This window comes from Aquila chrysaetos, chromosome 16, assembly GCF_900496995.4.
Source record: "Aquila chrysaetos chrysaetos chromosome 16, bAquChr1.4, whole genome shotgun sequence".
Classification (NCBI taxonomy): Eukaryota; Metazoa; Chordata; class Aves; order Accipitriformes; family Accipitridae; genus Aquila; species Aquila chrysaetos.
In genome coordinates, this window is record NC_044019.1 from 19,381,528 (window position 1) to 19,407,393 (window position 25,866).

At 36.8% G+C, this 25,866-nt stretch overlaps 1 protein-coding gene across 2 annotated transcripts in view; it reads left to right on the forward strand.

Annotated features, from left to right (window-relative positions):
* PARVA (parvin alpha) overlaps positions 1–25,624 on the forward strand; it is a 69,764-nt gene extending 44,140 nt beyond the window's left edge. For both annotated transcript variants that reach the window (XM_030039359.1, XM_030039360.2), the window contains exons 2-13: positions 575–664; positions 764–834; positions 1,446–1,548; positions 3,494–3,634; positions 5,630–5,745; positions 11,180–11,238; positions 12,311–12,330; positions 13,715–13,776; positions 14,449–14,517; positions 16,148–16,249; positions 17,042–17,114; positions 20,546–25,624. In XM_030039359.1, the coding sequence (XP_029895219.1) occupies positions 575–664; positions 764–834; positions 1,446–1,548; positions 3,494–3,634; positions 5,630–5,745; positions 11,180–11,238; positions 12,311–12,330; positions 13,715–13,776; positions 14,449–14,517; positions 16,148–16,249; positions 17,042–17,114; positions 20,546–20,622 (983 nt within the window). In that variant the 3' untranslated portion in view covers positions 20,623–25,624. The remainder of the gene's footprint in view (positions 1–574; positions 665–763; positions 835–1,445; positions 1,549–3,493; positions 3,635–5,629; positions 5,746–11,179; positions 11,239–12,310; positions 12,331–13,714; positions 13,777–14,448; positions 14,518–16,147; positions 16,250–17,041; positions 17,115–20,545) is intronic.
* The last annotated feature ends 242 nt before the right edge of the window (positions 25,625–25,866 follow it).

A 25,866-nucleotide genomic window follows, 5' to 3' on the forward strand; every position in this document is an offset into this window, starting at 1 on the left:
AAGAACACAGGCCAGAAGCATCCCGCAATCTGCTGGTCCCTGACCTGAACGATGGAGGTAGCTGTGTGCTGGGACTGCACCTTCAGTCCTAAATAGTTATCAGTCTGGCAGCTCGTGTGTGGATATATAGCCAGACGTAGCTCTTCTCAAGTAGCTAAACTTGAAGCATCTCCAGAGTAAGGGTGAAATAGCTGAGAGCAGTAATAATTTTCCTCAGCTAAAATGATTCATTAGTGTTAAAATGTTAGGACCGTTAAAATGCAAGTGAGCCTTTTAAAATTTGAGGATAATGGGCCTTATCCTGGAAAAGATTTGAGGAAATTGCATTGATTCCAGTACCATTATCCAGTGCATATCCAGTATGAAAAATCTACTCATACAAGTAAAGGTTTGTTGGCCAGGCCTTCCGTTTTTGTTAGCTATATTCTATTGCTGTAATTACACCTAGTGGCTTATCTAATAGAGTCATATTCTTATAAAGAAATTAAGACAATTAATGCTACTTTTAGCAAGAGTGAAATAGTAACTAAAATTGAATTGAAATTTGACCAAGCTCTTCTTTTTTATTTCCTAGTATCTGAATTACAGGAAGAAGGAATAAATGCCATTAACTTACCTCTCAGTCCAATTCCATTCGAACTAGACCCTGAGGACACTATGCTAGGTAATTCACAACAATTTTACATCTCAACATAAAAGCTTGATGTAAAATAAAGTGTCATACCTGTAACAGTTTCTAATATCTTTCTTTTAAACCTTCCAGAGGAAAATGAAGTCCGAACAATGGTTGATCCAAATTCAAGAAATGACCCAAAATTACAAGAACTAATGAAGGTAATGAAAAGCATGTAAACACTTTGAGAAAAGTGGAACTATTTTTTAATACTATCCCTGCCTCTTTCATTTGAACACTTCAAAGCACTGTTTAGAAATTAATTAAATGAAACCACGTGGTGCGTACATCCCAGTGAAATGGGCCGGTCATTTGTTTTAGTATCTTTCTCTAGATATGGCACAGAGAAACTTAAGAATTTGGATTAAAATCCTGAGTCCAGATTCTTAGTCCCATCCCACACCCAATGTAAGACTACACTGACTTCCCTTATAGTCTTTGTCATTCTTGGGGTTAGAACTTTAGCAGGAAACTTCGTTAGAATCGACTTTAAAATACTACTGAAAGTAAAGGACAGAGGTCACTCCAGAAGGCACTGCATCAATCCGGTATTTGTCTAGACCTTGTGGTGCATTGACGTAGCCACCTTAGAAGAGTCCTTCCTAAGTCCTTCTTATTTTCTTCTGATGTTATTTCAGACTGATTGTATTTTGAGCCATTGCAGCTTTGGTATTCTTTCTGCTAAATATTTTCATCATTGTACAAAATGACATGTGTTTTAAATTGCAAATGAATAGTGTATCATACTGCCAAATTTGTGTTTCCCATATAGGTATTAATTGACTGGATTAATGATGTGTTGGTAGGAGAGAGGATTATTGTGAAAGACTTGGCTGAAGACCTGTATGATGGACAAGTATTGCAGAAATTATTTGGTAAGAAAAAATATATGTGCACGCTGTTGGGGCACTTTGTCAGTAAGTGGATCACTTGTTCCTACTTAGGAGCCTTGGTATCATCTTACATTTATGCCACTAAGTGATATAAAAATAGCATTGTATTATGAGACCCTTGAGCCATAGGCTGTATGCACAATCCTTATAGCTACAGTGCAATGTGTGGTGCTCTGTAGTTGATGAGAACAGCATAAAGCCTACCTGGGGTGCTAGAGAGGGAGGGTTCTTGTCTTGGCAACAGTATTCACTCCAATTAAATTTATTATCTGCATATGTGCTGTACAAACTTAACCGTGTTACAAGTGGAAAGTAAGTTTGAAGGCAAGGGTTTTTTCAGTACAACGGTGGATGTTTTTAATCTCTGCTGGTTCCATACTATAGTTTATTCACATCGCGAAGTTCCTCTGGAAAGTTGGAATTTCTTTCTGATTTGATGTCTGGCTTTTAATGTTACTGAGGTAATGGTACCCAGTGGACTGCAAACTGAGCTTCAGCTGAGAAACAGATAGAGAAAAGAAACTGCTAATGCAGAGCTGGCATGTGCTTTTTAAACTGTTGGCTTGGAAGCCATTTTCTTAGTTATTACAGCTCATAAAGTCTCCAGTAAATTTCTTTTCAGTATCTTAAATGAATCTTGAAACATCATGTGAGCACTTCTAATAAAGACTACACAGACTATTCCCTTCTATGAATGGTTAAGCTATTGAATATATTGTGATGGACTGGATATGCCCCAGACTGAGCAATTTGATTCTCATGGGCAGACCTCCACTGACTTCACTCAAACCCCCAAAAATACGTATCAGGTACAGCCTGACTTTAAATATGTGTATACTGATCCAGCACTTATTGATTTCAGTGGAATCTTTTCCATTACCCTTAATTCCTTGTGGATCAGGTCTATGCTAACTAAAGACTTTGGTCTTGTTGTGAGACTATGCACAGACTGATTTCTGTGGAGGCACAAGAAACCCATGGAGATAGCAGTCTCTTAAGCAGGATTCATAGGCTGGTAGCTCACGTTCATGCTCTTTGGGAAAATAATCAGTTGGCTTTGAGAACAAGGTCAGCTCTTACCAAATAAGATATCTCTTAAGATATCTTTTAATAAGATACTCTTTCATAGAAGTAAACTGATAGGTGACCAAGCATTTTGTTTCTTGTGTTTTTATCAGGGAGCTTTTACTGCTAAATTTTCTTTGCTTACTATTTAATGGTAAACAATAAGCCATGTATGTATATACCTAGCAATCTGTACTAATTAATAACAAACCAATTCATAAAGTATTTTAAAATCTACTGCAAATTTTGAGTGCAGAAAAGGGCCACGGTATCATAGAAAGAAAATGCCTGAGGTTTTAGTTGTTTTCATACCTCCAGAAATACTTGTTCACATTTCTTGGGTGCATCCTCCACCTCTGTGAATATGGTGTCACTTCACTTTTATCAGAAACAGGCCAAATAAAATTTTTAAATCTCCTGAGTCTGATGGAGAAGCTGGGAGGCTGAGACTGATGAAACAAATCTTAAAGTTGGTATCTGTTTCCTAGGTTTGATGGTCTGCTGTACAAGCCACTTGCATACAGAATACTCTTTATCCAGTAGCAATAGAAGCAATGGGCCTTACCTTTGAATCTGGTTTTCCCTAAAAGGAGTTGCAGCAAATATTTGTTAGCCAGTACTGTGGTTTTCATTAATACTTGGCTTTCCCCTTGGCAATGGCTAAATAAAGGGAAAATGTGAACTGTGTCTTTAGGAGCTCAGAATTGTGGAGGAAAGTGGCTCTGGAAGGAAAACCAGGTAATTTTAAAACCAGGAAGTCTAATGTCTCTTGACTATACATCTGGGTGCATGGAACGGCTTTGCATTCTTCATGGAGTTGACAATGTTTTTTCTTCTGTTTTTTCTTCTATTATCACTTCAGAGAAACTTGAAAGTGAGAAGCTGAATGTTGCTGAAGTTACTCAGTCTGAGATTGCTCAGAAACAGAAGCTGCAGACAGTGCTTGAAAAGATCAACGAAACCCTTAAACTTCCTCCAAGAAACATTAAATGGAATGTTGACTGTATGTTGTGTGCTTTTTATGCTGTTCTCATTTGTTGACAGCTGAGAGTTTATAGCTGCTATCTGGAATTTTGAAATATCCAATGATAAGGGAAGGCTGAAACCTGGTATTTATGGTAGGAGCTGCTCTGCAGGGCACTTCCAGATGTGGTACACTCTACCCTCTTTACTGATGCTCAAGCTCCAGTTTAAATAAACTGTCTTTTCAGAGTCTGTCCAAGTATGGTATTTCTGCTCTTCAATCCATATGCATACCAGATTAAGTTTTCTTTTACTAAATTGGTTTGTTGAAACAGGCAAGTACCTGCATAAATGCAGTAGATAGGCAGAAGGAGAGTTAGGTCCTAGGACTCTTTGTGTAAAATTTGCAACATAGATTTGAATAATATTTCTGATCGTTTAAGGCTAAATTCAAACCACTGATTTTGATTACAAAACTCTCATCAAGATTAGGACTGCACCCTTCCTGTTTTATTGTATTAGAAATTAACATAGTAATATCTAATAGAAATGCCCTCAGTGGCCCAACACAAGACATTCTAGTAGTGCATATGTGTTGCAGAAAGCAGGTTATAATCTGTTTTAGAAAATTAGGCCTCTTAATCTGTTTTAAGTTTGGTATCCAGAATCATTTCACACTGGTGAATACCTTGACCAGTGTATAGCAGTTGCCCTGTCTCCTATACCTGTCTTGAGCTGAGCTGTTTTGTATCCCATTCCATTCACAACAAATTAGTGAGAGGGAAAGAAATAGCTTGAGGGAGGAAGACTGAATATTAGGCATCTCTGACTTTCCCCTTTGTGTGGTCCCACTGAGTTTTCTGTCCCCATCTCTCTTCAGTCTCCCCCCCAGCATTTTTTTCCATTCTCTGTTGTGCAGCTGGAGGCAGGGTGTTTGGAGTGGCCTGACAATTTAACTTTTAGTTTTAATTTAATGTTTTACATGTGTTTGAGAGCTAAAGTAGAGATAGACAGCAGCAGCTGGAGACAGCTGCAGCACACACCGGTGCTAGGCAGACAGACATCTTTTTAGTGTTCTGCTAAAGCACCTCATCTGTGACCACTGGCACCCCAGCAAAACTTGACAGCGATGCCTTGTTTTATATGAATGGGTATCTCCGTGGCATAGTTGAGACTTGCATTGGAAGATAATGAAGAAGGATATTTTAGTGAATCTGATCCTGCTTTACAAATGAAGTATGGTAGTAGTTATTGGTTAGTTGAAGTACAAAAACCTAAGTATACTGTAGCTATCAAAGATCATTTAGGATTACTACTCTGGGGAAGACTATAAATGCAGAAACAAAATAGAAGAAGAAGAAAGGCAATAATAAGAATTAGAAATTATTCATTTTCATGCCAATGGTTTGATACTTAAGAATTTCCTACAGTATGGCTTTTGATATCTTTTAAGTTGTGCTAGTGTTAACTACTGATATGAAACCTGCTGTGAAAAAGCTTCAATAACAAGAACTAGAACAACTTCATGAGGAATGTTTGAGTCATTGAGTTTAGTAAGTTATTGCTTAAGGCTTCTGCCAAAATAGGCTCGTTTATCATCCTGCAGACATTGTGACACTTAAAAATGAATAAGTGCATGTTATGAGTACAAAAATATCTTTCTGATAGTCCATAAATCCTTATTGAAATAAAGGGAATAAAGGAAAGGCAAGGAGAATGTGGAGACAGCACTTAAACTGCCGTACATGAAATCTGGCTTTTGGATTAGCTTTACGTTTCCATCTACACAAGCATCCAGACATGTTGCAAAATGTAACGTTTTGGTGCTGACGCATATTACTGACTGGGTGACTGGGCTGCATTCGCGTGACCTGTTGAGCATGAGGAGACCGATAAAGGCAAGGTGCCTTAAAAGTGCCCCCTGGTTCCAGGTGCAAGAGGGAAAAAGTCCCATAATCCCTACATCCTAAAAAGTAAAAATATGTGCCCTAGTTACTTTGCAGTTTGTAACTTGTGCTTTTAATATCTATTTCAGCTGTTCATGCTAAAAGTCTCGTGGCAATACTTCATCTTCTGGTTGCATTATCACAGTATTTTCGAGCACCAATCAGACTCCCAGATCATGTGTCAATTCAGGTGGTTGTTGTGCAGGTAAGAGAGGTGCTAAACAGCTCTTGGCCGCGTTGTGTAATTGGCTAAGGGCTTTCTTGAAAAATTACATCTAGAGTTTCTGTTTGGGTGGGCATGTGTGTGTCTCTTCGGCTGACAAGAAACACACGTGTGTCTTCCCTGCTGACAATGCTTCAACCAGAAAAAGGCAGAAGTGCTTTCCCAGATTGAGCTGTGGCTCAGAATATCTTATTTTGATTGTGAAGTGGCCAGACTCTGACATTAAAAATATATGAAGCATTATTTTTGTTGGAATGTGTTTATCACCCAATATGATCTCTAGAGCTATTATTTTTCCCATTTTTGATGGTCGTCTTACTTGTGTAGAGATTCAAATCATTCTTGGCACTGAATGATGAATTGTCACTGTTTATTACATTCAGATTCATGTTAGGTGACTAAATATTCCTTTTCAGCCTTGTGCATGCTAATTTAGTCTGATTACAGTGTTGGCTTTCTCATAAGCATGCAAAAAACCCCTGTCAACTAAATCCTTTGTGTCAGTCAGTCTCCTTATTAGAGCCTCATCCATCCAAACTCTTCATGTTATTCTGTTCATCATTTTTCTTTCAGCTGGACTTGTGCTTGCTCTATCTTATTTGGCCTCTTCCCATTTAATCTGTTTTTGTTTCTGTCCAATTAACTTTGCCTTTATTTTTCACACTGTAACTGTCTGTCTTTATGTGTTTTAACTGATGTTACCCTGAAGTATCTGGTGCAAAGAGCTATTGCTTAAGGTTTGTGTGACTGAAAATCTGTGGGACAGATCTGAGAAAGTAACCATTCCTTTTTCTAGCATTCAAGTGAGACAAGTTTTGTAATTTGGGGAGAAATCTGAAGGAGAGTCTCTGGTAGATGTGTCACTGATGCCTGATAATGACTCATTGACTCTCAGATCCTGCTTCATGGGTTTCTCTACAGACAATGAAAGAGAACTCCAGCAAATCTGCACTTATGTGTCTAAGGCTTCAGAGGAACATAATTTTCAAGCACTTTCCTTTGGCTATTATAAATATATTATACTGGTTTATCTCAAAGTTCTACCAAAACCAGCTTAAGAAATCAGGCGTACAGTGATCAGGGCATGTTTGGGATGAGAAACTAAACCAGAAGAAGAACACAGTCCTAAAATAAAGAACCAAATCTTGCATTCTGCTGTCACTGCATACATCCAGAAAAAATTCCCATTGAAATCAATGGACATAATTGTCCTCTTGTTTAATAGGCTAATGTAGTTCAACAGCAAATCCATTGAAGTCAGTACAGATAAACCAATTTAAAAACAATAAGTAGTGGGAGAATCTGGCTCACTGCTTTGCCTCTTAGCTACACAGCTGTAGTTCAGGCACCAGTGAACTGCAGAGGAAGCAGTTGCACCAGAATAAAATCAAGTAATGTTGCAGAAGATTTCATTCTGTAGACCCAGTCCTTGGTGAAAGCCATTCAGTGGAACTCCAAGGCTATGCCGAGAGGGTGGGGCCAGTATTCTTATTGTAATTGTGTTTGAGACATTTTTCATTTGTATTTTATGGTGGGTGGGGTTTTTATTTTTTAAATCTGTCTTTCATGTCCTGTGGGATTGGTTCTATATAATTCATCACGTACCCTTTGAACTCAATGAAAGTTTTAATCAACAATCGGCAGATCCTAAAGCCTAATTTAGTGTTCAGACTTGCACGCCTCATGTTCTAAACCCTCATACATTCTGTAAAGTAAGGTCATGCCTAGGGAAGCTTAACAGACTATGTGGTAGCTGGTTTTAAATTCTACTCTATACAGTTTGATAAAGGGAATAGTAGAGAGAGAAAAATAAAAGAACCAGGTACTTCGGTGAAGTGTTTAAGGGAGACTACCTTAATTCATCCCATGATTTTGTTAGGTTTAGAAAAACATAAAAGGTGAGGGTTGCTGTGTTGGCTGGGTGTAGTTCATTGAAATAGAAACAAAGATATTTCTGAAACAAAAAACGTGCTCATGCCCAACAGGTAATCAGCACAGTTCTTATGAAAGCTTGTTTCCTTTGGCTGTTTTGTACAAAAGCTGTTAACAATGAGAGTAGTATAAAATCTGGGTTATAAGCTGCTTTGGGAAAAAAATGTGATAGCTGGACCTTTTGTAGCTATTTTGTTATATTATTTTCTTTTCCTTCCATACTAATAGAATGAATAACTTTGAACAAAGTCCAGGCTTTGTTTGATCATTTCTACTGAAACAAGTGAAAGCTTTTGTGGAAAGCTGGATCTTGCCATCATTTTGCCTCTTTTTAAAAATTATTTATTTATGCCATCCACAAATGGTTAAATTATGGATTGTTTTTGTACAAGAGATCTAAGTCAGAGAGTAGAGGGGCATTGGCAGAGCAGCCAGAATGGCTTCAGCATATTCTGAGCACTGGGACAGCAATTCTTGGGTGCATAAGTTACTGTTAAGCAAAGCTAGGAAATTAATGAGATTAGAAGAAGGTGTACATCACAAGCTTAATCTGAGATCATTGGTCCCACTGCCTGGGAAGGTCTGAAACGTTTCCTAGCAGCATTGCCTCCAGGTTCTTAAGAAGTCTTTTTCTGAACCTGTGACAAATGTATTTGTTCTTTCAAGCTCCAGAATAGTTCTGCATTTCATTTTGGTGAGGCAATTATAAAACGTGATCCTCTAGATGAAATGGATAGCAACAATACATAGGCAAAACCCATTTAAAGAGTGGGCAGGTTTTCAGAGTGGGACTTTGTGTGGGAAATTAAGCAGTTGTCCCTCAGTTACATAAAACTGCTGACATATAGCTGACGGGAAGAGAGACGAGTAAGAGACCCTTTCCATCTCCAGACATATTACCCAAATTTCAGATGTATTTTTTCGTTCTAGGGGTAGTTGCCAATTTAAAATAAGTGATTAGGAAGATCTTTCATGGTCTTTAGTGGAGCCTTTCAGCTGTGAGGCAAGAAAATGCCAAGCCTGTCCAAATAAAGTCTTCTGTCATCACTGGAATGTGTGTCCAGCTTTTCTTTTTAATGGGGAATCTTAATTCATGCCTCATTTCCCAGTGGCTTTCAAATAGTAGATGTTCAATTTTATCATTTATTATTTCAGTTACAGCCACTGTTGTCTTTAAGGAGCATTGCTGGATAGTCTTCCAGTTCTCAGTAGCACTTCTTTGTATTTTTAGGAATATTGTGTCATTCTCTGTGTAGTATAAAGCAAACTTCACAACAGGTGACATCAATGTTAGGGTCAGTTTTGAGGTGGAGAGTTTTTAAAGTGTGAAAGACGTATGGGAAGCAGCCTTCACAGAGAAGGTGCTTAGACTAGTGTTTCTAAGGTCCATTCTGATTGTTGCCATTGGGATTTTTTCACTAGTCTTTTTACAAATCAAAAGCATAGTCTATCTTGACATGTGCTGGTCAAATAAGTGTGGAGTGGATGCATGTCATATTTGGGCAGTGTGGAAATTCCATTAATGTTAGTGATAAGATGCCAGGCACAAAACTAGGGCTTGATGTCTTTTTTTTTTTTTTTTTGGTCAACAGTGCAGTTTATTAAAAAGGGAAATATGTTTTATATTGGTACTGGAGTATGTTTTAGGCTATTTTTGCATGTTTGCAGAAGGAAGATAGAGTACTGGAAGCCTTTTTCTTCTCCTGTATCACCAGACTGGGCACTGAGAAGTACAGTTGCCATTGCTATGGTGCCTCACTCCTCTAGGAGACAAGAGGGATAGGGCTTTTGCCCCAGAAGGCATCATAGGCATGTCAGAGTCATCACTGGGGGAAAGAAAAGTTTCCGTTCACCCTGCAGCAAAGGGAAAAATAAACAAAAATCCCAAACAGCGGAATTCTAACTTGAGCTAGCATGAACTAGATTGTAACTTCAAGTGCAAGTATTTATTGCTGTCTGCACAAGCTGGAAATGAAGATAGTCCTAAATGATGTAGCTTTTCTTCAGACTTCCAAGGTGTGTGACAGAAGATGTCTCAGCAGCTGTTCTGTGCCCTCTCTTTCAGTATGTAACACACCAGACTCCACTCTGTCTTTTTAATGTTCAAAGGTCCTCCCTGAATGCACTTTTAACCATGTGCAAGACATTTAGTAACAGGTCTTTAAAAAAATATAACAGAAAACCCATGAAACTATTGTCTAGCTAAAAGGACAGTTCAGATTACTCCAAGTGCCAGTTTGGAGTGACCCAGAGGGTGCTACGTATGGCTTTCTTGCAGAAAGTAAGTTTGATCCTCATATATTTTAGTAATGCAGTATAGAAGTAATAGACTTAAGCCTGGCCAAATCCTCAGCACATCATACACCAAGGACTACCTCAGGTAGGGATGTGCTATCTTCTCCAAGGCAGGGAAGAGCGGCATCCCCAGTTCACATGCTATGAAGGGCTTTTCCAAAAGGTTATTCTCCTTTTCTCTTTTCCACATAGGAGGCAAATCTAGGACCAGCATAAATTTATTTTTCTCATTTCCTTGTATAACAGGGAGTGAAGAATCATGAATAATTGCCTAATGTCTAGACTTTACATGCAGTCGTCAGCATTTGCCTGACTTTTCCTTCTGTATTGCAAAATTTTACTAATTCCAGTGAATAGAATTAACAGAGAGAACACAAAGAGAGGCAAAACATATGTGCGGTATTTACACCACTACCAGATGACTGTGATCAGCATACTGGAAACAATGTCAAATTTTTAAACTCCTTCATTTTCCAGCTGACTCAAATAGCAACCATTTGAGTTGGCTTCTGCCATTTTGTGTACAGCTTCTAGACACAGGCCACTCACCACCATGTACGAAGGGCTTCTCGCATCTGAAGAACATTGGAGTCAATGCACATACTAACACCAAGATGACTAGGGTCTGGAGCAGGCTGTGAATGGATTAGCCTCCATTTTGGTTTTCCATCATAAGCACATAGAACTCTTTGTGTGGAGAGAGGTCAGAAAAGGAAAACATTGAGGCAAAAAAGAAAGTCTGTAAACAGGGCAGAATGAACAGATAGCCTGGGAGCAAGATTTTTTGCAAAAGAGAAGCATGGGCAGCATCTGCCAAGTTGTTCATTGAAATACAAGGTTTAATTCAACTCACCTAGACATACCTCTACTAAAATACATACATATGTGTTTAGGTGTTTCAAATGTCTTGCTGAATTGGGGCCTTTAAAAGAAAAGTGAATTAAAAACAATGGATAAAGGAAAAGAAATACTTCCTTCTACAGGTGGAGTTTCAAGTTTCTTAATGTACAAAAGAGTTTCCTGAAATACTTGCAAGGTGAAATAATATATTACTGTAAGTTTGTTCAAAAAAAGTTCTTATTTTGCAGGTTTCTTATCTAATTATGTTTGTAGATCACAAATAAATTTTTACTGTACCCTAAGCATTAAACTTTACAGAGAAAAATGTCACTTTTTTTATTTTTTCCAGAAACGAGAAGGAATCCTCCAGTCTCGACAAATCCAAGAGGAAATAACTGGTAACACTGAGTATGTCAACACCACTTTTGCCAGCAGTTTAGTAATTGAACACAGATGCGTCTCAGAAATTCAAACATTTGCTGATATTTAGATTTCAGTATTGGGGTTCCAGGGAAGATGATGCATCAGCCAGTGACTGTAGTTTAGCCTTTTCAAGAGTGGCAAACATGCATCTAAAAATACAAAAGGGTGAGGAAATACAGAGTTGGGGAACTAAAAGCAGGAGACCAGGATAAAAGAGAAGACAGAGTGAAGATATACAAAATATCTTTTATATTTATCTGCTATTTATTTATTTATGTATTTATTATATTTCTTATTATTTTATTCAAAAGTCCTTCAAACAAACAAGAAAGATATGCCTCATTCTTTTATGTTGGTATTTATTTGATAGAGAACTAGATTCTTTCAAAAAGGAATGTGATATCACTATTTCTTGGTGTTTGGACTTCGGGGGATATAAAATGATGGTAGTAAGCCCTGTACATGTCATCTCACCAAACAATTCATAACAGAAAAGTTATTCCAGACCAACAGAAAGCAATGGTAGTTGCTAAATCCTAGTTTCTAACAGAATGGAGAGAAACCAGACTATTGATTTATTATTTAATCTTTATGGATTTGTCTATGTGTAATAGTTATATGAGGGATCAACTGGAGCAAAATGCTGCAGTCCTTAAGAACCCAGTCCAAGCATTGTTTTGGCCAGAATTGCATTGTAGTTGGTGTGGTAAATGCATCTTTAAAGCAAAGGGAAAAGTTTTCACAAAATCAACGTGAAAAAGCTTTCTTCACTCAGGCAAGGTGTGTTGATTTGGTTCAATAGTAGGAAATCTGAGATCTGGCCTCCCATGAGACTTTAGTGAAGCCAAGAGATATTATACTGATGGACTCCAGACTAATCCAGATTCTCAGTTGGAGTAAGTTGATGAAGGTTTTCTTAATTCCGTGGATCTACTCCAGTTTTCACCAAGCTGAAGATCTGCCCACATATGCTGTTTTCTTTCACAGAACAATATCTGCAATTATATATAATTTTGTTTTGTTCTTTTTTGGTTTTGTTTTTGTTTTTTTTTCATAGGGCATTATCAGGAAGGCATGGTAAGTTCATTTGATCATTATCTTTTTCTTGGGGCAGCCAAAGTATACATTAGTTCTGAAATGGGTGGTCACATTGATCAAACTGCAAGGAAGTAGAGATTTCAAGTTGCCCTGGAAAATATATAAATATATGCACCACAGGCTATTGTGGCAATTAACAAAAAGAAAAAAGCATTAAAATCAGTCTGACCATCTTTAAAACACATTTCATTGCTTTTCAGCATGTGTTAATTTGCAGGTGCTTTGTGGTTTAACCTCCAGAACATTACCGTAATAGTATTAATGGTCATAAGTTCCCAGCATAATATGAAATGATGTCTTATCATAAACTAGCTGGTGAACTTGTTGGCATTCTTGCATACAATACCTGCTTACACTTTAATGACTTTGAGTCATTATTCAGCGGGCCTAAACACCATGAAAGTTCCTGTCCCTAGTATGTCTTACTGCTAGTATTGAGACTGGCCAAATGCCTGGCTGACAGAAAACACTCACCTGAGGAGCTTAGGTGGAGTCCCACCAAGAATTTAGCATTTGCTTCTTGTATTATTTCAATGGCTGCCTTACAGCTGATTTAAAAGGCTACATGCGTGACCTCTTTTCCCAATGATATCCCTGAGCAGTCTTACTTTGTATGAAGTCTGCCTTCTGCAAATGCCTTTGGACCTACTCTAGCATTTTTTTATTGAGGAATATGAATGTAGCTTTTTGTGGAGTCATCCGCTATCATTCAGGTGATCGTTGAAATGGAAATTGCTCAGAAAAGACTCTGGTGCCTTTTTATATTTTTTTTTTTTTTCTGCTTTCTTCAGAAGGTGGCTACAGTAGCACTCCAGTCATGCTACCCTAGGTTGGCTGTCCTGCTGATAATGTCCTAAATTGCATATCAGAATGGCCCCAAAACATCTGTACAAAGGATTGTATCGCAGCTGTGTAATCATAAGCTTGCTCAAGATGGTTAATAATATAGCACAATGCAGTCAGTGGCCCATGGGGAAAATCTTCCTCTGTAGATGAAGTGACTCTAGATGTAAACTCATGTTCTTCGGCACAAAATGGTTTGGTTACTTAGCTCCCTTTATCTGGCTGTTTAAGGTTTTATGCATAAAGATACCATTCTTTGTTCATTTTTGAGAAACGGGGTTATTAGGTAATCCAAATCCTATTTGAAAATTATGCTTTTTTTAAATAATAGAGAATAAGTTACTAGCAGTTTATAGCAAGAGAGCAGTATCCAAAATACATGGTACTTGGAATGCAAAGAGGCTGTATTGAAACCTTTTGCTGACTGTGCTGTCTCAAATGAGTATGTGCCTCAATAAGTGTTTATCCTGTGTTTGGACAACTGCTACTCGGTATATTAACCTCTCTGAATGTTTTTCAGAAAGAGATGCATTTGACACTTTATTTGACCATGCCCCAGACAAGCTCAATGTAGTCAAAAAGGTTGGAAGGTTTTTATTTTTAAAATACATAATGTGTGCATGTGCATGCTTGTGTGTATCTGTTTGTACATATGTAGTGAGTGTGTATGTATATAATATACAATTGGCATAGTTTGCATATGTTAAATACAATTAAGCTTTATGCTTAAACAAATACACAAATTCATGATTATAATGTTACTCTTTATTGATATTTAGCAGCATGAATTTAACTTTGGAACACAGGAAAACATGCAGTTATCAAAATTTCCATCAAAAAGAAGTTCTCAAAAAGTGTATGTTGAGTAAAACCCAACTGGTAGATCGAGTGTACTGATGCCAAAGAGGTATCCAGTTTACAACTGCCAGGGTTCTGACCTAGAGTATTTTGGCTGCTGTCAGATTTGAGTGGAGTCCAGTTACCCACTTCCCTATAGTCTGCTACAAGTTTTTTTCTAAGAATTATTATGTTTTAACAGTGTATTTTTATTTCTATACATCTCATTCATTTTATTTCCGTTCTTCATTCCTAGAAAAAAAAAATTTTTAAATGTCACATTTCAGTTTTAAAACTTAAAAATTGTGTTGCAGTCTCTTCGCTCATGCAGATTCTCTTCTGAGTGGAGTTCATATTGCATGTGTTGAACTGCTGCCCTCCTGAATAGGCCTTCACTCCATTGTTTTCATATTTCAGACTCTCATCACCTTTGTGAACAAGCATCTGAATAAATTGAATTTGGAGGTCACTGAACTGGAGACCCAGGTAGGATTTTACAACCTTTCTTAAAGGGGAGGGATAGTTGCACTATGTTATGCACTATGCCCCCAACTTTATCCAGAAATTTCATTGAATTGTTATTGATTGACCTCTAAGATGTTATTTCAGCAGGAAACCCTTCAATTCTAAATATGTTTGTGTGAAGAAGACCCTCACCAATTAAGCAAAGAAATCATGAGGGCAGCTAAATTTCTCTAAAACAGTTTTGTACTTCTGTTAGCAACAAAATCAATTAACAGATGCTACCTCCTGGGCGCTGCCAAGTGCTGTAAGCAGAACCTGTGCTTGTTTTGGTCAGGAAAGAACTCTGTCCGCTTGATTTGATCCAATGTCAAGCTGAACAGTTGTTTCCTGCCTACCTCTACACAAGCATGCAATCCCATGGGATTACAATGACTCTATTCAGTGCGATACATTCTTGAAAGTAAATCTACTCAAGTGTATAGGCAGCTGTACAGTTGGGCTGGAGGCTTGATTGCACCACAGAAATAATGTGGTACATGGTCTTCTTGTTCTCAGCTGCTAAATTGGCTGAAAAGAAGCTAAAAGAAAAGCTTAATCCTGCTGTATTAATACCTCTCCATGTGAACAATTGCAGCAGTTATCATAAGAAAATTACAAGGTCAGGCAGGAAGGATGGTATCTGCACTATCAAAGAAACCCAGGTGTCTTTAGGACAGGCTTTATTTTATTCTTCATTCATGTTATTAAGAATCTCTGGTTTATTTAAATAGCTATCAATCTGATAGAGATTTTTCAAAGGTAAAATTAAGATTTAGATGGAAATAATGTGTAAGGGCTTTCAGAAAGGTGTTCCCTATGCCAGCTTATTGCATTGTTTACTTTTGGAAAAAATGTATTATTCAAATGTACCTAGAAACCCCTTAAGCATTTATCCGAAACAGTGTTCCCTGAGATGAGAGACTGTATTTCTATCAGTTGAAAGAAAATTATCTACCTCAGGAAGGTGATGGGTTGCTTTAGATAACTCACTTTGATTGTGAGGATATCTCTGCACTGATAGACCTGATGCCACAGAGGTAAGAATGAGAGGCCTTTAACAAAATCCTATGGATGTTGCTATTTTTTTTAGATAGAAATGAACGTATATCAATTAGATATCTTCCATCTGTAATTACATATGTAAATACATACTTAAAATTAGATTGACGCAGACTTGCAGAATGTGGATGAAGATGATTCTTTGTTCCTTTATTTCCTCCGATACACTGAATTTCAGTGTAGTCACAAGATTGCACCTTCATTCTGCTTTTCTCTGCTCAGGTAATGAGAGCTTGAAAGGTGGCTCTTCTGATTCTAGTAGAATAGAAACAAAAGGCATAGATTAAAGCCACTGACCACCTCTCTTTCCAGGAACTTTATTCTGCATGTATATTTTAGCATTAGGTCAGTTTTGGAGGAGACATAACAGAATGTAATTACTAAATAGAAGGAAACAAAGAAGTGAGATGAGATCTTTTAGTTGCAATTTAAAATATTTATATTAGCAGTTTGTTGACAGTTCCGCATTAGACAATATATATATATCTTGTTCATTAAGCAAAGCAATGAGTTATTCTTCAGAAAAATGTACTGAGAAATGTCTTTTTTACAGTTTGCAGATGGTGTGTACTTAGTCCTGCTAATGGGTCTCCTAGAAGGCTATTTTGTTCCTCTACACAGCTTTTTCTTGACTCCTGATAGTTTTGAACAAAAGGTAATTAGATTTCATTTTTCTGTTAAAAACAAATAAACATAAATGTGTCTAATAGTACAAAGATGACACAAACTTTTCCACATAAGTTTGATGTAAGTAGCTGAAATCAAGAGAGGACTGTACTGGTAACCATTTCCAAGCATTTTAAGATCTCAGTGTTAATGCTTATCTGGAATAAAAAGGAAAATTGTATTAACGATGGGGTGGTTAGCAAGTATTAACTGATTTTGGCAGCCATTGTGTGATGCTGTCATTGAACCAGACTTACTATTCATTAAGTGTATAAAGAATTATACACATGAATTGATGACAGAACTGGGTTTTGGTGTCTAAAATCCAAGAATTTAACATTTGAAATGTTTCAAGTTTTTTGGAAGCATAAAGGCATATACTTATGATGTATCATTTAAGACCAACCATTACCTCGGTATCTGTTGCTATCCAGGCAATTCAGCTGTCTATTAAAGACAAGAGCACTTCATGGGCCATCATGTTCCAGTTTTTAAACTTGCGGGAGGTGGGCTATTCTTACTTGTAAGTAATTTTTCTGTGGGTAATATTAGTTCACAAGTTATTTTTCAATTACTTTTATATTTCTGAAACTACCATCACCACCCAGAACAAATAAAACAATGGATTGTCTGGATTCCATGGACTAGATTGATACACGGAGCCCCAGCTATTTTTTCTTTCTGAGCATCTGGGTCTGCAACTTTAAATACATCTTTTTTTGGCCGTTTATACTATACTGTATATAGTTCACAATAATGACTACCTTTATTATATTACTAGGTCCTCAATGTATCCTTTGCATTTGAGCTGATGCAAGATGGTGGATTGGAAAAACCAAAGCCAAGACCAGAAGGTATCTATTCTACTTTTTTTGTATCTCCTTAAAAATTTGCATTGGATCCAGGTCTTATCTCATGGGATTATGGTATAGCTAAATGAAGGTTAAAACATTAATCCAAGAGCGAAAGGCAAGATACATTTTGAAGTGCTCAGGTAACTCTGTATTTTAAATGGCTGATAGATACACTCCTGCAAATGTTGCAAGGCTTCCATTCTCGAATGGCCAGGGCAAGATTTGTGTGACCAAACATATGCAGTAATACTCAGATATTCACTGAAAGAAAAAGAATACAATTGCGAATGGTGTCACTGTCAGATATGAATTGCTCCAATTGCTCCATTTTCCCCCATCTTCATACTAAACCTCAAGTATTCCAGTGTAATTTACAAGATTTTCACAAAAGAGGTAGATGTTGTGGAAGAAGAATTTCAAATGTTCACATGACCACCTTTGAATGCAGGACCTAATCATGCGTATTTAAATTAGATCTAGAGCCGGAGACTGAAAGTAAAATGTGTCTTCAGGGAAGATGAAGGTTTTGCTGCTGACTTTAGCAGGACCAGGATTCCACTCCTTTTGCTCATATAAATACAGGGTTTAAATCCAGCTTAGTGGGCTGGATATAGAGCCCTTGATTCACCATGATACAGAATGCTCTTGTAGTTCCTCCCATGAGAAGTTACCACTTCTTACCATGCAGGAGCTGGACGTGCAGCTTCTGCTCCACTCTTCCCAACAGGGGCGGTAGCTGGGCTTCTGCTGGTTACCTACCATAATAATCAATATATATGTTTTTTCAAGACCCATTGCAGATTCACATTCTATGGTGCGCGCAGTCTTTTCCTGCTGCAATATCAAATTGTCATTCCCTGAGGAGTTGATATAAGTTAATGCTGAGTTTTGCTTCTAATAGTAAGGGCTCTCTGGAGATTCAGGCACACATCACTGAGTCAAGTTCTACTCCATTCTGCTTATTTTCCATCCTTCCCAACTTCCAGATCATAACAGCGGCAGACATATGCAGACACACAAAAAAATATATCTCAGGATTGAGCCTACGCCGCCTACGCATTTAATCTGGACCTACCTAGCCTATTTTTTCACTTCTTTTGATTGATTGAACTCTTATCCACAATCATCCTTAACAAAACTAGTGGTGACTTTATCACAAACTTTTATGCTTGAAAGAGTCAGAGAAAAGGGGGAAACAGTGAAATCTAGGGATCCAAGTAAAACAGAGAGTATCTGTGATCCCTTACTCCCCATGGAGATTTAAAATTCTTATGGCATTTAATTTTTCAGGTATTTATTGCTCTAGGGGACAGCTAATTTTTCCAGTATAAATCAAGCCATAAGGATATTTCAGCATATATAAGACATTTCTTGGGCAATTATTGAAATGCTTAATATGAAACTTCCTGCCCAATGTGAATGGAAAAACACATCTGTTTTATGTGTTGTTACATTGGGCACAATGCCCGTACTTAAAATTTCCAGTGAGCAAAAGAGTATTGAAAAGGATCTTATCCTAAATGTGTATACTAAATACTCTTTAAATTCCTACACTGTTTCTTTGAGGTTCTTGAGGAAAAAATATGCTGAAAAGTGCTTTAGAATATGAAAAACATATTTAGTGGAAAAAAGAATGCAGTTAAGTAAATGAATATGAAAACCAATGATTTTTATGAGGTCAACAGTTTATTTGGGTTATTTGCAATATAATTGAAAAGGTATTAAAAAGCTTTCCGTGACCTTTTACTTTAAAAATGGCCGGAACATTAATCTAGTGAGTCTATAATGAATTCATTTGCAGTTTGAGCTTTTTCAGATTACTTCTTGAGATGTGTACATCAAAGCCAAACGCGAGTTTCTCTTTTCGAAAATTGCGACTGGTAAAATGTTATACATGTTGGTCAAACACATATAGCAATGGAAATAACTCCTTTTTCTCTGGGAGTGTGCTTCTTTTTAGTTTGGACCTTTCTGTGGAATTCTGTTGTGGTGGTGGAGTCTTCTGGTAACTTTGCAAAGACCTGTCAAAGTTATCTCTTTATTCATTTGAAGTCTGTATTAGGAAAGGAAGGTGTTGTGCAGCTTGCTGCTGGCCTGAAGGAGGAAACTTCCCGAGTTACACGCAAACATCATTGCAGAATATAATATGATATTCTGGGAGCAATGTGCCCTTGCTGTAGCTTTTGGCATTTTCTCTTCATTTTATACCAACCATTTTTGATCTTATTTATTAACAGCCACAAAACTATGTGGCCATGGTTTCATGACGATGCATAAGCTCAGCATAAAATCTAGGTTTGAGTGTTTCCACCCTTGGACCGTGGATGTCAGTTTGCCATGTAGCTAATCTCTTTAGCCCTTCAAAGTTTGCATACATTGGGACACCAGGCCTTGGTTTGATTGGATTCATTCTTCAAAGTATAACCCCTTCACAATCTATGATAAACATCAGTATAGATAAATATAATGGCAAAACTATCTGATGATTACATACACAATTTACAAGCCTTACTTGGAGGTTTTGAAGATAATGGGAGTAGGCACACCATCTGCTTTACACCTTCATGGCCAATTGCAAGAATCGAAGTTAGGAGATTGAGTTACTATACAGTCAACAGAAAGAGATAGGACAATTCTAATTCTATGCTATTCTTTCTGAGGGCAATTCTAAGTCACTATTTGAGATTGAATATTCCTTGAAGCACTAGCATAGACTGCTGCAGTAGTACTTGTCAGTTTGTTTTATAGATTTCTTGTGAAATAATATTGACTTTCTCAAGAACTTCTCTTCAAAACAGAAGGTATTCATTAGCTTTTTGTTTCATACAAATCCTTTACTTTAGACACTGAGTTTCTAAGGACTGATTCAGCCATGTACATCAGCTAACCCAGTGCATTTTCAGAAGTGTCTTCAAGGGGCACTTGTATATCTAGCTTCTTTAGATCCTTTAGAAAATTTAAACTTGCCTCTAGCTATCTTGCTGAAATTAGGCCTAATAAAGGATGTTGCAGCACAAAATGGGCCAAGTCCTGCAATTGTTACGTAAGAGAAGAGGTCCATTGGTTCCCGCCTGACGATTTTTTCAAAATCATTACTTTTCAGCCACAACTGACTGAAGATTCAGTCATATAAATTTACATAATCCTAGGCACAATTTGTCTCATGGGCATCTAAACCTTGGTTGCATTTCTACATCAGCACCATTAGCCATTTGTATCCCTAACTAAAGTGGTTGAAATACTGATTTTTTGGGTTGCCAGTTTAAAAACTGCTTTATTTATATTTCTACTCTTTCTTACTATCCTTGTGATTGTAATGTTCATGTATATGGATTTGAGCAAGGAAAAGGAGTAGAGAGTAGACACTTTTTCTGAAAAATGTTTTGAGCTAATGAAGTTACTAATTGTTTTTTCCCTTTTCTTTTTTCTAGATATTGTAAATTGTGACTTGAAGTCTACACTGAGAGTACTGTACAATTTGTTTACCAAATACAGGAATGTGGAGTGAAGAATTGATTTGGGTTGTAAAGGAGTGTTAACAAGAAAGCATCATAACTAGCATATTTTTCATCGGTATTCCTCTGCATCTTTATCCTAAAAGGAACTAAACCATTTATCTGAAGAATTTTTAACTGATTATTCTTGCACTACTATTTTCATAGTAGATTTAAAAGTAATATAACTTATGAAGAAATAAGGTTTGGAGGAAGGTATTTGGGTCTATTCTGGAAGAATTAATGTGTTAATAGTAATTGTCTTCACACAGTAGGTGAAGCAACAATGAAAAAAAGATTTAGTAACTTTAATTCAAATCAGCCTTTGAAGCCCATCATAGGAAGATTCTGCACTGAGTATCTATTTTAATGTTTTTTACATATATCTTTTCTAATCTGGGGAGGGGAAGAATATTTTCTATCCATGATAAGACGGTTGCATTCTAATTATGAGAAATGTGCACGGGGAGAAACAGTTAAATACTCTTGTTCGCACACAGCTAAAAAGAAGAGACTTTCTCAAGCACTTAACCTGATTAATCTATATTTCCAGTGCTATTAGGCTTGAATTTTATGGGTACAAACTGAAGTGGCTACTCTTTCCTTCAGACTTATTATAATGTGATACTCTGCTTTAAATATATGTTATTAAGCATTCCGTATAAGCACACTGTGCAGCTTGTCACTTGGTTTTGTTCAAGGAAGAGATCTTTTCTGCAAAGTACACATTTCAGGAAAACACACCTGTATAATACAGTTTCCCTATAATATTTGTATTATTACATAGTATTAGAAAGTAAAAGAATGGCTTGTTTTTCTTTTAGTAGTTTAAACACAGGATTACTAGCTTGCAAGTTTAGATTTATTGCTAAATAAGATTTAGAATTTGTCCCTTTGGTTGATTTTATGGTGAATGTATTTTGCTACATAATGTCCAACACAAAAAAATAAGATTCATTTTCTAGAAACATTCCTGTAGCATTTCAGATACAAAAGCACTGCTTTTTGGTCAAAAATACTCCCATCTGCAAAGACTCAGTTACAGTGTAAGGTTCTTTGGTTATTTTACATGGCTATAAAGAACACTTTTTATCTAATCATCACCAAGTATAAGCTGTTAGCTGTTTGGTTTTAGCTTTAACAAACACACAAAAGAGAAATGGGAGTTGATTCTTCCCTTAGACTGGTATCAGGCACCAGTTACGTTTCCATAAAGAAGCTGAAAGAGACTGCCTGAATCATCAAAAACTGCACTAGCATAAGTTGAAGAGTAAATTAATAATTTGCTAGAAGCCTTGATGTTAGTGTTAGATACCTTTCTAAACAAAGTGTTCCAAAGCAACCACAGATTCTTGGGATCCTGGGTTACACAGTAAAGGAAAAAATCCTCAGGCAGAAATTACTGGACTATTTAGAAATCTTTGGACTGCTTAGTGCAGGAAGGAGACTTGTTAATAGTCATCCAATTATGGCAGAACTAGTATAGGTAAAAGGGAAAGCAATTTGTCAGCTCTTGAGTCTGTTCATCTGAAGAAATGCAGTGCTGGCAAGAACAGTCAATAACAGCTGTATGCTACTTATTATAAAGCATTACATATTTTTCAATTTTCCAGGGCTTTTTTTTTTTTTTTAATGTATAGCTTTCCAGTGCAACGTTAGCATAAAGGGAAGACAAGCAATTATGTTCTGTCTTTGATGAACACTAACTGATGTTTAATAACGAGATGATACAGACTTCTGCTGGGGGGCTACAGAAATTATTCTTCTGAGAAGTAAATACCAACTTTTGCAAAGGAAAGTCATTAATTAATTCAAAGGACAATACCTGGATGTTCTCTGAACTCAGAAATTGTTATCTGATTGTTATAAGCATTCTAAATATCTTTGTTAAAATATTTTGTTGCCTCTATATTTTTAACCAAGTTTCTGAAATTAGAGGTACAAAAAATAACCATTATTTGCCTTTTATAGAGGGAAATAACTGGACATTTTGACCTTGGTGAAAATGAATATATTTTCATTGTCTTTAATATCTGAGAAGCTAAACGATAGAAATTAACCAAGCATTTTTTGAGCAAACTGAGACAGAACTTCTAATGTATATACAAGCAGCAATTTCAGCTTATTTTAATGTTTAACATGTAAGTTTTTCATTTGCACAGCTAGATTTTAGTAATTGTAATAGTTAATTAAAAAATGTATGATGGTTTTTCTGCAGGTCATACTCGGCTGAAACACTCTTTTACATCTCAACAATGCCAAAACATTTTGATTACCCTTGTTTTCAGGAGCACACTTTCTTTAAAGAGATTTATATAGTAAAAGAAAAAGGTTAGGAACAGTGAAACTGGTTTTTGCCTGGACTTGAAAATAAGTATTCCTGTGCTATATTGGTATAACATTATTGGAGATTTTGAAGTCTGTCAGACTCCATTTTCCATCCTTAAAAAACATAAAACTGAGACAGGATGATGAAATCCTCATGCTGAAATGCAGTTATGCAGAACCATAGAAACATTTAAACAATATCCAACCTTTACACAATAACCTATCCTGTGGTAAGAATTTATGTAAATTAAAATCTGCTATGTAAACAAGAGTGTCCTATATAAATATAGACCCATGTGATAGTTTTAACACATTCACACAAATAGTATATGCTGCCATGTAGGAGTGGGTCACTGCTTATATTTTTGACAGTGTAGATTTAAATAGCTATCAGATAAATATGAAATCTAATATACAGATTATATCTAATATTTATTGCTTTGATACAGAATATTATAGAAATATAGAATACTACTGTAGAGAGTTTGCTATTCAGCAATCAGTGTGGGCCAGCACGTTCCTTCAGGGAAGTGATATGTTAAGTTAGCTGGGCCAAATTCTGCTGACATCTACAATGCTTTTATTCTTGATACACAGCGGTGTATACTGATGCACAGCTGAATGCATAATTTTCCTGTTTATATTAAGATAGAAGTTGTTTAAGTTTTAGGTCAATCCTGGTTTTATTTATAATTACTTTAAATGATTAAATAGATCCAAATCAGTGGATTTAGCTCATTAAGATATGAACGGTCACCTGGAGAGGCCAGTTTCTCTACTGGTCCCAGAGGGAGCCTCTGATCTCAAGGCTGCTATCTCAGCACTTTGGCTAGGTTTCTAAAGCCAGGTAGTATGAATCCAAGCCACTGCCTTAAAATCTCATGGTAGTATTTGGATCTCATCCACCAGACCAATGTGCTTGTCTGTTGTGCTTTGTCACATGAAGGCCCACAGGTAGCTGAGTCCACCGAAAACTGGCAGATTACCAGCCTGCCTTGAGTAACAAACAAACAGTAAACATTTCCGCTGCTGGGGCACTACGAAACTGCCAAAAGAACAGAGTTTTCTGTGCTTCTCTGAATTCTAATCCTCCCATTGCATCCAGCAATGTGGTATCCAGATTTATTTTGTGGTTGGAGATGGGCATCCTTTCCCTATTGATGGATCCTGGCATGCTCTGTCAACCACACAAAACTTATTTTTTTCAAAAAGGAACTACAGATTCTTAACAGTATGTCAAAAAGCTGTTGTCAAAATAATTAACTAAGATCCTAATATCGTAAGGTCAGCTCCTTTCAGATTTCTTTCCCAGCTGACTGGCATTTAGTTGCCATAAAAACAGGCCCTGGAAAAAAGGTATGGAAGGAATCTTTGCATAATTTTACTTGAGACACACGCATAAAGTCCAGAATTGGATTGCTCTATATTTCCAGTGGAGTACAGATGCACCAAGTTTCTTATTAAATGAGCTGACTGCAGAATATCTAGTTCTTTGCATTTCTTAGTCAATAGGTATCTTCCTGTTACAGGGGGGCAGCAGCCCTTGCAGCTCCATAGTTCAGGAATTCAAGTGGACCAGCAAGTGCTGGATAAGGTCCTAATCTACTTCGATTGACTGTGGACCAAGTTGCTGATTGGCGTATCTCCATGTAAACTGGTGGCATTAAATCAACAGAGCGTTTGGTCCTTTCTGTGTTACAGAGGGTTACAGTACTTGGGAATGGTTACATTCAGGCAGACTATATTGATTGAGATAAATGCTACTTGGTTGACTTTTGTTCTTACTTATTTTCTTAAAGTGTGTTTTTAAATTCATGTTTCAGATTAATTTAGCAGACACCTTACTGCAAGCCACAGTGTTGTAAAGCAAAATGACTTTTAAAGGTAATGAGTTTTAGTTCATTAGAGAAGGACATGTATGATAATTAATACACTAGATACTAGCTTTAGGTCTAGTTTTTGTTATTCTTGTCTTCCTATCAAAACAGCCTTCATGAATGGGCTGTGTGTGTGCCAAGCACCCAAAGAGACAGCAGTGCCTTGAAGACCTCTTGCAAGATTTTCTACACTGTTACCTAATAGACTTTTGTCATTTTACTATAAGAATTAGTGTGGGTTTTCTCTTTACAGTTAAAGTACAATTAAAGGCTGAAGAAATCCTTTGTAGAAAATGATAATTAGTTTAATAAGATATTTTGTTTTCATGTATTACATGAAAAATGGAGATAACAGCACCAAAATTCCAAAATTATGCATACCTCAGCATCCACAGATTGTCCAAAGAGGTTTTGAGTCATTTAACATTACTAGGGCTAATTTTATGTATTTTCACAATATTTTCTGTGTGACTATTTCTTTTTGCAATAATGAGATTTTCTTTTCTGTCATACAGTTTAATACTACACACTCTGCAGCAATGTTAGGGTCGTTGAAATATTTGGTTCTCAATTTCAATATCAAACTAATTGAGAAAAAAGAACATTTGCAAAATTTTCTTCTTAACGTGTATCTGAAAATAGTGGTTAGTTTAAATTAAGCTGCATTCCCTTCAACTGCAGAGTTGGTAGCTTCCACAGAATGTATTTTATGTACTCTGTAAGTAACAGACACTCTATTGCTGATTTTTTTCCTGTGCTTTTTCTGAAACCTTTGTTATGATCCACAATAAAATTTGCACCTGAAAATCAACACTGTATATTGTTGTTGGGTCATAGTATGAGAGGTATGACAAAAAATTAGGAAGGCTGTGTGGTTTATGTTCTCAGAGCCTCCAGACCTCTCTGTGCATCTAACCCATTTTCAGTTACGTCTTTGTGGGTGTACTAGGTTTTTATTATTATTTTCTGTGGGGGCTGGTGACAGCTGAAAGTGGGTTGGCAAAAACAGCCACGTAAACATATGCTTGAAATGATTAACAGCAGCAGGTCAGG